This window comes from Glossina fuscipes, unplaced genomic scaffold, assembly GCF_014805625.2.
Source record: "Glossina fuscipes isolate IAEA_lab_2018 unplaced genomic scaffold, Yale_Gfus_2 28, whole genome shotgun sequence".
Taxonomy (NCBI): domain Eukaryota; kingdom Metazoa; phylum Arthropoda; class Insecta; order Diptera; family Glossinidae; genus Glossina; species Glossina fuscipes.
This window is the reverse complement of record NW_023998423.1, coordinates 2,141,903-2,154,114: the sequence shown is the minus strand read 5'-3', so window position 1 is coordinate 2,154,114 and position 12,212 is coordinate 2,141,903. Positions and strand designations below refer to the sequence as shown.

Sequence of the window (12,212 nt, the reverse complement as noted above, 5' to 3'; positions counted from 1 at the left end):
GCACCAGGAAATAATATAAATTAGAGTCAGCTCATTCAAATGTGAAAAATATTATGTCAGCTTAACGTATATTACGATAGCATTAGCATTGTCATGTGTGTGTGCATTATAAATATTAGTTTATATATACATATGCATTTAAAGGTATAAAAATAAAACAAGTTTAGATAAAGTATTTAATTGAAAAAAAAAAGACATATATATATATATATAAATTAAATCAAAAAATGCGGAGTAATTATTAATAAAACAACTTGCTAATTAAAAAGAAAAAGAAGAATAACAATAATAATCAACAGTAAAGGTAAGTTGCGGATAATTAAGCAAATACTTTAATAACTTCTCGGGCTAATATGGCTATGGCTTCTCATATTTTAATAGCTTGTTTTTATATAGGAAGCATTAAGCACATCTCCTCTAGCATATGCTGCGAGCAAATAGAAGCACAAACTTTATTTTACGAGCAATAGGAGAGGATCTTGATTTTATATATTATCCTAGATGTACAATTCAAGGAGATCATGTACTATAATGCAAACAAGTCAAAACATTATAGCGGACAATGGCCAACCATTAAATTTTAATTAATTAAATGCTCTATCCCACTTCGCCTAATAGTTTTCAAAATGCCACGTTATATGGGAAGAAATCGAAAAAGGGGCGAATCGCACTCATCCTTGCATCAAATTTCTCCAAAGTATAGCAAAACCTGTGACTTGTAGGCTGAACACAAGATTACATGAACAGACACAGACGATCGAGGTGGGAAGAGTTTCAGTGCATGAGTAAAAACAAGGTTATAGAATTAACAAAATCGAAATTGCAATCGCGCCCCTTTTTTTTTTCTTACATACTACGCGATACGCCGTAAATTAATAAAAAAACCATTACACAAAGTTATTTGCTGGAATTTTTGATTGGCACAATATACTGAGCTTTTCGTTCTTACACCACCCCACTTTTCAAAGATGCCGGTAAACTCAGTTTGTCAAAATATTTGGAACACCCAAAAGGAAGTTTCGGAGATCCTGTAAAGTGTATATATTCTTGACCAACATGAATTTCTGAATTGATTAAGTCGTGTCTGTCCGCAGAGTGTGTGTCGGCGTAGAGTGTGTTCTTGCCACTTCCCTGGTCGCAAAACTGAAGTTATCGACTTTAAACATTGGAAGTTTTTGCACGCATGTTAATATTGAAAATGGACTAAACTGGCCGGACCAGAAGCTCGCAATGAAGCGCAAACTGACCGCAACTCAATTTTTCCAAATAAAATTTTGTGGGCTTTTTTAACTCATTAATCACAAATTGTAGAAGATAGATGGCTGAAATTGTCCTCATTTACTTTGCGAAAAACTTCTTTTGCACATTACATTCCTCAAAAGAAGATATTTGATCTGCTTAAAAATGCGTTACTTCTGAAATAACGATTTGTTGCAATACCAGCGATATGGGTAGCAAATAAAAGCAGTTGGAGGGTTGAAGGCGACAAGGTAAGTTTGTTAATTCTAAATTAATTATTGTGGACATCACGACGTCGTAGATTAATTTTTCTTAACAAGACCTTTTAGTGAAGTAAAAGGTAAAGAATAAATTTTATTCTGTTCACTTTTTTATGACAACAAATAAACAGATAAAAGCTTGGGGCGCCAATGATTTTAGTGGTGGTGGGCACGCGAGATGCGGCTCAAGTCGAATATAAGTTCTTTACTTCTTTTTTTTTTTAATTGTTTGTTGATTAATTTTCGTTAGGATTTGTGGACTCATAGCACCGATCGAGCGTAGGAACCTACTCCAATCATTGTTGACATATGCATTATACGATATCTTACAATGGGTGTTTTTTGCCTGTGTAGCTTAATTCATTCTACAGTAGTGCGTATAAAAAAACGAACAGTAGTTTATTACATTTTTCTTAAAAAACTTAATCATATTTTTTTTTCATATATGTTATGTGTACCTGCATAATGTGTAAGCAAATCGTTGCTGCAAAAACCACCACTGAATGTTTTGGTTTGGAATAATTTAACAGTTTCGTTCGAATTACTCATGACATACAAGGCCAAAGGTTTTTCTCTGTGGAAAGCAACGATTCTTTGTTCATCTTTTTTCGCTTTTTATAATTTAATTAAAGAAATTATTGAAAACAGAACATAAAAACAAAAAACGCCTATCTTTTTCCTACTTCTCTGCAAAACTCAAATGCAGTGATAAGCACATAGAAACACACATTTGCTTCATGTTAAGCGACATAAGACACTTAGAAGTGTTAATTATTTCACTATATATGTATATGTATATATATATATATATATATATATTAAAATATATGTTCACATGTATGTATATACCTGCACAGTGTAATAAAGTTTCATTGCACGAAAAGCCGCCACAAGATACGTTAACTTTAAATTCTTGACAAACCTTATGCACATCGGAAAAGACATAAACCACTAACGGTTTCTCCCTAAACACATAAAATTATATTGGAAAATAGACAATATATACAAACATAGATTAATACAACAAGCAAATGCATTCTTATATATATATTTATAGTTGTTATGAAAAATTCCCAGTCCAGATATAAAGCAGAAATTATAATATTACGCCTTCACCTTCTAATGAGAGGATTAGAAAATCATTTTCAATATCGATTTATCGCCTGCACCCGGTCCGTTAGCCCACATATCAGTAAGATAGTATGATTGATTTCTTTTCTTACCAGCATAATGCATTATGGTATCGTTCAATAAAATACCTCCGGAACGAGTACCGTTTTTGAATAAATTTTGTACTTCAGTTTCCATGGTGAAAATGTACGCCACTAAAGGACTTTCTCTATGTATATGAGATATGGGATGATATTTAACATTTATTATGATTATGATAGATAAAATGTTTGACCAATACAAATAAAAAAAAATATATATACGAACGAAAATCTTGTACACCCAGATACCAGCTAATAGGACCATATTAATAACGTGTCATGTTTGTTGTAAAGGAAAACATATGTGTACTCCAAAGAAACGGTTGAATAAAGTGAGAGGATAATTTTAGGAAGTGTAGACGCCTTTGTGCCTAGATTGATCCTCTGACTATTAATTTTTTCTTCTTTGGGAAAGACTTCCCATAAAACAACTCTATAAGTGTAATATAAATCAGCAAAAGACTTTTAGTTGGGTTCTCTCGAACTATTCGTATCTTGACATCGTATCCACGTACGGACATATTTCTTAGCCGTAGGACACGTAATGGAGAATGGAAACTTCGTCCGTATATTTCAAAGTTACAATCAATCACCATTATACTGAACTTACCACAATTACTGCCCAATATGAACAAGACGAATCCCCGTAAAAGAACGTAAAGTATCTTTGAAAAACAAAATATCTTGACTTAATCAGTCAAAATCCGCTAGTAAATCGATTTTGAAATAACTGTATCCTGGTAACCATAGTCCCCATTATACAGCCGATGTATCCGCACTTGAAAATAGCCTACTCTTAGCCTACTTGTATTGAACGGTGGATATTCCTGATTGCGTTTTTCGTTTCTTTTACATTTTGGACTCTCAGCACCTTCGCGACTCCAAAAACTTTTCGCATTGCAGTCTTTACCTGTTACCATAATCATTTGTATATAATTTTTCCCCAAAATGTCTCTGTATTAATGAACATGTAATAAATAGTCTAATAATTCCGTGTTCGCACGGACAGGTGAATATATTGGTTCCTCCAAATTATAAAATTTTTGAACTGTCAACAAACAACTGAATGAATTTCACACTCTGCTAGGTCAGATTTTTTCAAAATTCTCAAAGAAACCCTACTGTTTTAGAACAATGTAACATGAATTTTTCAATTCTTAATCTTAATGAAGTTTTTAGGCAACACGAATTTGCTTGAATCATGAATTGAAATGGCGACCATCAAAACAGATGCGATAGATGTCTATGTTTTGGACATGTTTTCCCTTTTTTTGAAGATGACATCATAATAAGATATTTATATCAAACATGAAATGCTTTTGCCTAAACTCTCAAATGTAATGAGCCCTTTTTTTCCTGTATTGTTTGTAAAGAAATGTGCCAACGTACCTGCCATTGATAAATTTGATAGCTTCGTAGGCACTTTCTACATTTAAAATGGGCAAAATTGGTCCAAATATTTCTTCTTGCATAACCGGATCGTCTGGTTTAACATCAACAATGATGGTAGGCTCAATGAAACGCTCAGCCGGAGTATAACTGCCGCCAATAGCTACTTTACCACGCTTCATGTAGCATAGCAAGCGTCTAAAAGGAAACGTTGTTGTTATGAAATTCTTGTAAAATATAAAATTCTCGAATTATTTATTTACACTTTACACCACTTGTGGTACAGATCGTGTTAAGTTCATATTAATCACTTTTTGAGCAGACCTAATCTTGTCTACCAGTCAGTCCGTCTATCCGTCTTGTGAGATTTGATGCATCTACATGTGTTTGGCGCAAGGATGAACTCTTTGGAAATCGATTCGAATCGAAACTTTGTTTTTATCATTTTCCATATAACACAATAACTGTACTAAGCAAAGTGGCGTAAGGTGTTTAATTGTGGACAGTTTCCCACTATAGTGCTCTTAATTGTTTACTTACTCGAAATGATTTTTATTAATAATACGGCTAAGATCAGGGCTATCTCTAATATTATCACCATACCACTCTTTGAGGATGTCTTTTGCTTCCGCTACAAATTTCTTCTCTATTTCTTTGGAACACAAAACATAATCAGGAGCTATGCACGTTTGACCGCAATTAATTAATTTGCCCCAGAGTATGCGTTTAACAGCCGTCCGCAATTCCACTGATCTATCAATATAACAGGGGCTCTTGCCTCCCAATTCCAGTGTAATGGGCGTTAAATATTTATTAGCGGCAGCATGAACAATTTTTCCTACTCTTGTGGACCCAGTGAAGAATATATAATCAAAACGTTGCTTTAACAATTCAGCAGTTTCCTCATGACCGCCACATACCACAGGATAACATTCCTTAAAAGTTTATAAAGACATTTATGCGACTACATTCGAGCACAACAATGCGTTAAAACTCACATTATCCAAATACTTTGGTATGGTTTCTTGTACAAATTTCGCGCAATTCGCTGCTAATTCACTGGGCTTTAAAATCACACAATTACCGGCTGCTATAGCAGCCGCAACTGGTACCAATAGCAATTGTAACGGATAATTCCAAGCGCCAATTACTAAAACTACTCCATACGGATCGTGATAGATTTCTAAATTGTCTAAAGCATTGGCTAACGCTTTGGGCGGTTTCTCCGGCTTAACCCAATCATCGATATTATAAATAATGTTTAGTACATCATTTTTCATAAATTCCGTTTCGACCACAAGGCTTTCTTGTTTAGGACGCCGCAAATCGGCATCCAAGGCATTTATCATCTCAGTTTCATTTTCTTCATACATCCGCAGTAGATTCTTTAGTTGACGTTTCCTAATGAAAGGAAGGCATTTAAAAACACAATTCATAATTTTGTTAAAAATAAGTGATACAAAGTTTCGCTGTAACATCAAAAATTAATACGACGTACGTACGCAGTTTGATTGTATGTTCGCAAATATATGCCCACACACAACTATTTATTGCTTACAAATTATTATGGTAAACGAAGGCCAATGTCAAAATCGTTAATTATGGTAAAATATTTAATCTATATAGGCTTCATTTCATTGAGCACGTAAAGCACTCGTGGATATGCATAAGTTTCTAATTGAAAGCATGGACGAGACGTTCTGCAAGTTTTTTTGGGTAAAGAAATGAAAACAAATTTTCTTTCAATTTTAATCATTAATTTAATCACATGATTATTAATCATTGCCATTAGGAAAGGCAAAGGCCTATGCAAACACTTGACAGCTCAGACTTATCTCAAACACGAAATTTTGTGGCTGTTATGCCCTTGGAGTTAGTTATCAAGCTAAGCTACGCCCTACATGAGCAACGAACACTTTGCCGACATGTACGGAAGCATTAGCGGTCTTTACCTGCTGCACGAACTGAGCCAAAATTATTAAGTCCAGATCCAATTTGCATGGTTATAGTGCTCAATGATTGCTGTAAACTTGACTAGCGATAGCAACGAGCGACATTTACGCTTTCAAAAATGAAGTCAGCTTCCAGTCATTAAAGAATTTAAGCGTGTCACCTGCCGCTGATGCTTGCATTGAAAGTTTCTCTGGTACCGGGGGAAGATTCGAAATAACTAAAAACTTGGTGGCCTGTTGAAATCATCGTGACTTTCTTATCTTATACACATTCATTCACGTTCAGCTTAATTTGTTTTAGTGTGACAAATGGTGTACTGCCTATTTCGACGGTACCATAGATTCTGAAATATTATACCACAAGTTGAAAGATGATGCCAATATTCCAGTTATAGTATTCTGCAGATTGCTGCCTTTTCCTTATATAATTTGAAGTTACAGAAATAACTCGTCTTAGATCCACACACCGCTCCATTTAAATTACGATATTTAACTAATTTTAAAGGCTTATATACTTCGAACCGCAATAATTATTAATAATAAGCCAATTGCTAATATAGGAGAAATTATTCTTAACGTTTCATATGCGAAATTATTCGAAATCCTGGAAGAGCTAAAACGTGAACTTCTAATTGGCCAATATATAGGATGTCCCGGAATTGATGTGATTTTTTTACTGAATCGTAATGCACGTAAGGTAGCATAGCACACCGGGCAACTGGCCGCCACCTCCATGATACAGATCACCGGAACGAGAGAGTACACGATCAGGGAATACCTCATGCAGTAATTGAAATTTTTCACGAGATGGCATATGACACCGTCACGTCGCTCGCATCCATATCGTCATCATTGCTTGAACAGCCTCAGTTTCGAAGAAGTAAGGCCCAATGATGCGTCCAACACAAAATTGTGTCTCGTGCAGGACTCCAGGCTTTTAGTAACCCTAAACAGGCAACTCTCAAACTTTTTTTTTTTGACTTGCCAGCACTTTACCGCGCAAATGGCAGCAAATTCACAAATTGGGTATATTCTGGGCCGCCCAATATATGTATCATTATTATCTTATATATGTATCATTAATTCATTTAATTTTGTTTTGCAATTTGCAAACTATGTGCAACGTTGCCTATAATATTTAATTTCTTACTATACATGTATCAACTGAATATAAACTGAGGTTTATTAATTAATCGCCCTTACTAACGTTGCTTTATAATTTATGTAATATATTTGTAAGTCACGTAAAACAACAGTTTCTACGTTTCATGTGTTACTCTTTCATGAAATACACTTCAAATTCCTTTCAGGTAAAAGGTTAATTGCAGTATATATGTGTGTAATAAGTAAGCAATAATAATTACTAAGCTGTTTATGACATTTATAAACTTTAGGGATTTATCTTTTCATGGTTACATTGTGAATTTGTGAACGCGCTATGAACGCGCGATTGGTAACCTGGATTGATAAAGCTTGATAACATTTCATTGTATGGAGTGGCTTGTGTTCGCTTCTTTTCTATGTAACATAACTTATGGCTTTATTATTACTATTATTAAGGTAGCCTTTGAAACCCCTCTGCTTATTGGGATGAAGCTTTTAAAACTAGATCATATTTTAACCACAATGTCATACATTATGCGTTGTCATATTGTGGTAGTCAACGAAAACGGTGTTGAAGGGGAAGCACACTTAATAAACATTGGTCTGAATAATTAAATATTTCGCATTGATTGATGTTAATCCGCATGCGTAGACATTAACAAATAAAGTTAACAACTAAAGTTGTTATGGCAGTGTCGCAGGCGGAATCGGTAAATGAATATTTAAATTTTCAATTTAATTACTCTTATTAAGTTAATATTATTAATTATAATTAAACAAGAAAACTATATTCCGCCGCAGCCGAATCTTTTACATACGCTTATCAACGTGACGTCAGCGATATTTAGTTCAGAATTGATGCATTCTACTCTTCAAGTCCTTCTCCTATTAAATTATTCGTTTCATTTTAATTTCAAGTTAGGCTTGCTTTAGTCTAACTGAACCTTTTCGTCTATCAAAACTTAGACAGGGCTTTGCCATCCTTCGTGCACCTCTAACTAAAGAATATTAATGCGGCTGAAGAAAACTCAGATGAAGGCAAAAATAACAAACTCGTCGTTTACATTTTCTCAGTTTTCCGAACTCGATAATATTAAGAAAACCTTTCAAAACGAACTTCTTTTACAGTTGGCATTTAATAATCATTAATGAAATCTGTGTGTAATAAAGTCCCTTACAAAACTAAATAAAGATACAGGTGTCCAGTTTTTTACGTAGGGCGAACTTTGTATTGCGGTTTCTACAAGGAATATGAAACCACTCTGCAAGTTCGGTTCATGTTTAAAAATGTTTATAAACGTTTTTATATGTAATGTTTTGGTTATGATTTTGGTTATGGAAAGTTCCATTTTCCCAACATCTTAAACACACAAGCCTCATAATCAAGACACCTGTAGGATTATTTTCTGATTAAACAAATTTATTCAAACATTCTCAGTTGTTTGGAATTTGTATACAAATTATTGAGAATATACGCTTATTCTCTCAGGTGGTTGGCTTTTTTACAAAACCTGTTAAATTATTGAGAACGAATATGCGCTCATTCTCGAAAGTGGCACAATACATGAAAAATTCTTGAAAGTGGCACAATAAGCGAAAGTAAATGACACCGCCGAAAGTAAAGCGACCTTAAGGTACAATGCTACTGAGTAATTTTCTTCTTTTTTTTTATCTTCAACTGTCTCTTAAATATTCGTGAATCATATCCAAACGGTGTTATGACGGGTCTCTACTTTTGCTTGACTTAAAGATTCGATATTTAAAACTATTACTCGGTTACTTAAAACTAAAGCTGCACATAAGACTTTAGTAATTTTCTTTATATATTTTTCGAGCTAACTGTCTTGGCAAGCGATTGATTTCAAATTTGAATTGTAACTTAGAGGCAAGATACTTTCGTGAAACACATGCGAATTTTCCAAGTTTTTCGCTTGAGCGGATGCTGTGATCGACTTTTAAAAATCTGATTTGCTGAAAGATCAATATTTCCTTGAAAGATTTTCTCGTGAAACACATGCGAATTTTTAATTCTTTGTCACTAGAACGGATTATGCAAACGATTTCTAAAGAAATACTAGTAATATTTCACCAAAATCGGCACAATTTTTTTTTTACAAATTAAAGGTAGACACAAAGGTCGGCCATATAAAAACCATATCTTAACCATGTTTGCTTCAAGGTACGGTACGGTGATAAGATGCCAAAGAAGAGTTTGCTTGAAAAACGGTTTTTGTATCATCACTTAGAAACTTCATTTCAGTACGTGAGCTAACATTTCATAAATAAATTAAGAAAGAAGAATGTTGCTCCAATGTTGTTGGGAAATATTCTAAAAAATCTGAGTTTTGAAAATAAGACTAATACGTAAGGACCGTATTTGTAACAAAAACTTTTCAATGTTTGCGGCGCGGTATTGTGCCGCTTAATAAGAGAAAAAGAAGTGAAGAATAACCAAAACGGCTATTAATCTGGCCCTTTTTGTTATCCGCGTGAGTAACCGACTAGGCAAGACTACTATCATGCCTCAATTCGGGAGTTCAAATCTCTATGAAGTAGAGTTTACTTTGGTGATTGTTATAGTGAGTGCTCAGTTGGGCACTTACCCGCACCCCTAGGTTGCGACCGCTCCCCTATCTCTTTTCTCATTTCTTTCTCACCGTCCACGTATTACGCGAATAGGCGATTCGCTTTTTCAATACAATAGGTTGTCACCAAATTCAGACTCGCTCTTTCAATCCTTCTCAATTGTTACCAAATTCAGACTACATTCTCTGAGTGACTGGTCATATCGTAGAAAGAATACTGATAACTTTGTAGCAACCCTGCTTTACTACATTTCAATATAAACCGTTATATAAAGTTTTTCTTTTTGAAATTTTCTTTCGCAATTAATGGCAACTCTAAATTATTTCTAATGTAATATATACTTGCGTGTTTATCGCAAATATGTTTTCGAGTTAATTGATGTTGTAAACAGTGGGACAAAAAATTGCAACTTCTTTTAATATTACAAGCTTTTTCCGATGAAAACTTTTTTAAACATGTCTTCTTCCAGTTTTCATTTCTCTTATTAAGCAAAGCCATTTGTGCATATTTGCGTGTATGCGTTGGTTTTGTTGCAATAAACTTACCTGAAACTGACATCTCTTGTTTTTCCACTCGCAAAAGCTGTGCGGCATCTGTGCAACAACTGCATATAAACAATTATTATGTTTATTGTTTTTGTTGGTTGGTAAAGTTAACCCAGGTTACGAAATGGTATTTACATAAAAATAAGCACACAGAAAGGAAGAAAAAAAAAACGAAAAAGAGTACTATCACTATGCAATCATAAAAAATTACAATTAATTGCTTATAAAAAAAGACGCAAATGTTACGAAATTTCCAAATCTCTCCCGTGCTACTCACATCATCGTAATTTGCCATATTATCTGCTGGAGTATCTGCAAAAATATTTAAAACAAAATGTGTTTCACTTTTAGCCACTTTTCATGCACAACAAATGCTGTTATACTTTTTTATTTATTTTTAGCAATAATTGATTTGTTCATTAGTTTGAAAATACACAACGTTCGATGGTTAAATTCTGTTTGGATCTGAATGTATGATTGAAATACAGTTAGCCGTAAGGAAAAAAAAGCAAACAATTTATCGAAAACAATTAACTTTTTCGCAATTACAAGTAAGTCGAGTAAGTAACACGTAAAAACACAAACAATATCTGACTGAAAAAATCTGCTTGAAAAAAAATGATATCAGCTGTGGTTGCGGTTTATTCCAGAGAGAGAGAGTGGGAGAGAGAGCAAGAAGACGAGGGCTCTCATAACCGAGAGTGAAAGTAATGTGACAAAGAGCGAGAAAGAGCAGGAAAGAGAAGATATTCATAGAGTTCTCCAGTGTAAACAAACGCTTTGAATTGATAAATTAGTAAAGTAAGTTGAAAATATACTGAAATTTATTTGAAAAAATCCAGTTCTGTGTATTTTTATTCAACAAAAGAGCGTAGGTTTACTTTCGTTTTCGTAAGGTATACAAATACATGCCGTAGATAGTTTATAAGCTATACTTTGTGTCTGCCTTTTTTATTTGCCAGCTCTCCTACGTAGACCAATTTCATTGAATTTCATCAGAAGCAGACACAAAAAAAGCTCTAAACTAAAACTAAATACTCTAACTAATACTAATACAGATTGAGAGTAATTGAATTTGGTTGCATTGAGAGCCTGCTTGAATTTGGTCAGATTGAGAGTAACTGAACTTTATTTTTTTACATTTATATTAAATACTTAAATACCGCTGTTGGACATGAACATACCGATAGGTATGTTTTAATAATTTATTAAAATTTATATTATTTTTTTTGTGTGGAGATGCAACATAAGGTTGACTCTTGATAACGGGAGCCGTAATTCATGAAAGGAAACAAATTAATAATTAATAATTTAATGTAAACATAATTACTATATACATAATTGTACGCTATGCTTGTATCCTCCACAGAAACGCGCATTTATTGACACTTAGGTCGTTTGTAAGATGTGTAGATATTTTGATCACAACTCATGCAAGTGCGCCGTTTGTAGATGGTATTTTGATGTTGTACCTTTATGCAAGCACCACTACAACTTCATTTTGTCATTTGAAAAGCTAAGCAGTTTAATTTTATATCCAATACCGAAGTAAGCTCCCCGTTTTTGAGTAAACAAGTTTGGTCCTAAACGGCTATACTCTTTTACTTGTCATCGAAGAATTTTTTTTTAAATAACATTGATGGAACGATATGAAATATATAATAATAAATTTTAATATAGCAAATTACTTTTGCTAGCACTCGTCTGCCATTTCAGTTACAAAATTCATTTTTTTCACTTCTGACCGGTTCAACATAAGTGGCAAATTTTTTAACATAGAATTAGATCATTAATATCTTACCTCCTAACACAAATAAATACAAACTTTCATTTCTTGTTTGTCTTTTTTTTCTACTGGCAATATATATGTCCGACTGTTCGTCTGTGCAATGTGTATTATACATATTCCTCTGGTCGCAAAATTGG

The 12,212-nt window shown here is 33.7% G+C and overlaps 1 protein-coding gene across 14 annotated transcripts in view; it reads right to left on the bottom strand.

Annotated features, from left to right (window-relative positions):
• The window catches only part of LOC119636180 (aldehyde dehydrogenase family 3 member B1), a 33,386-nt gene that overhangs the window by 1,697 nt on the left and 19,477 nt on the right, over window positions 1-12,212 (bottom strand). For 6 of the 14 annotated variants that reach the window (XM_038031385.1, XM_038031382.1, XM_038031380.1 and 3 more), the window contains 6 exons: window positions 10,564-10,598; window positions 10,287-10,345; window positions 5,098-5,500; window positions 4,640-5,034; window positions 4,100-4,297; window positions 2,349-2,464 (listed from right to left, as the gene is read on the bottom strand). In XM_038031385.1, coding sequence (XP_037887313.1) covers window positions 2,349-2,464; window positions 4,100-4,297; window positions 4,640-5,034; window positions 5,098-5,500; window positions 10,287-10,345; window positions 10,564-10,598 — 1,206 coding nt within the window. Of the gene's footprint in view, window positions 1-1,957; window positions 2,074-2,348; window positions 2,465-2,722; window positions 2,839-4,099; window positions 4,298-4,639; window positions 5,035-5,097; window positions 5,501-10,286; window positions 10,346-10,563; window positions 10,891-12,212 lie in introns of those variants that run through there. The other 8 variants (XM_038031386.1, XM_038031388.1, XM_038031389.1 and 5 more) reach the window with 5 other exon arrangements.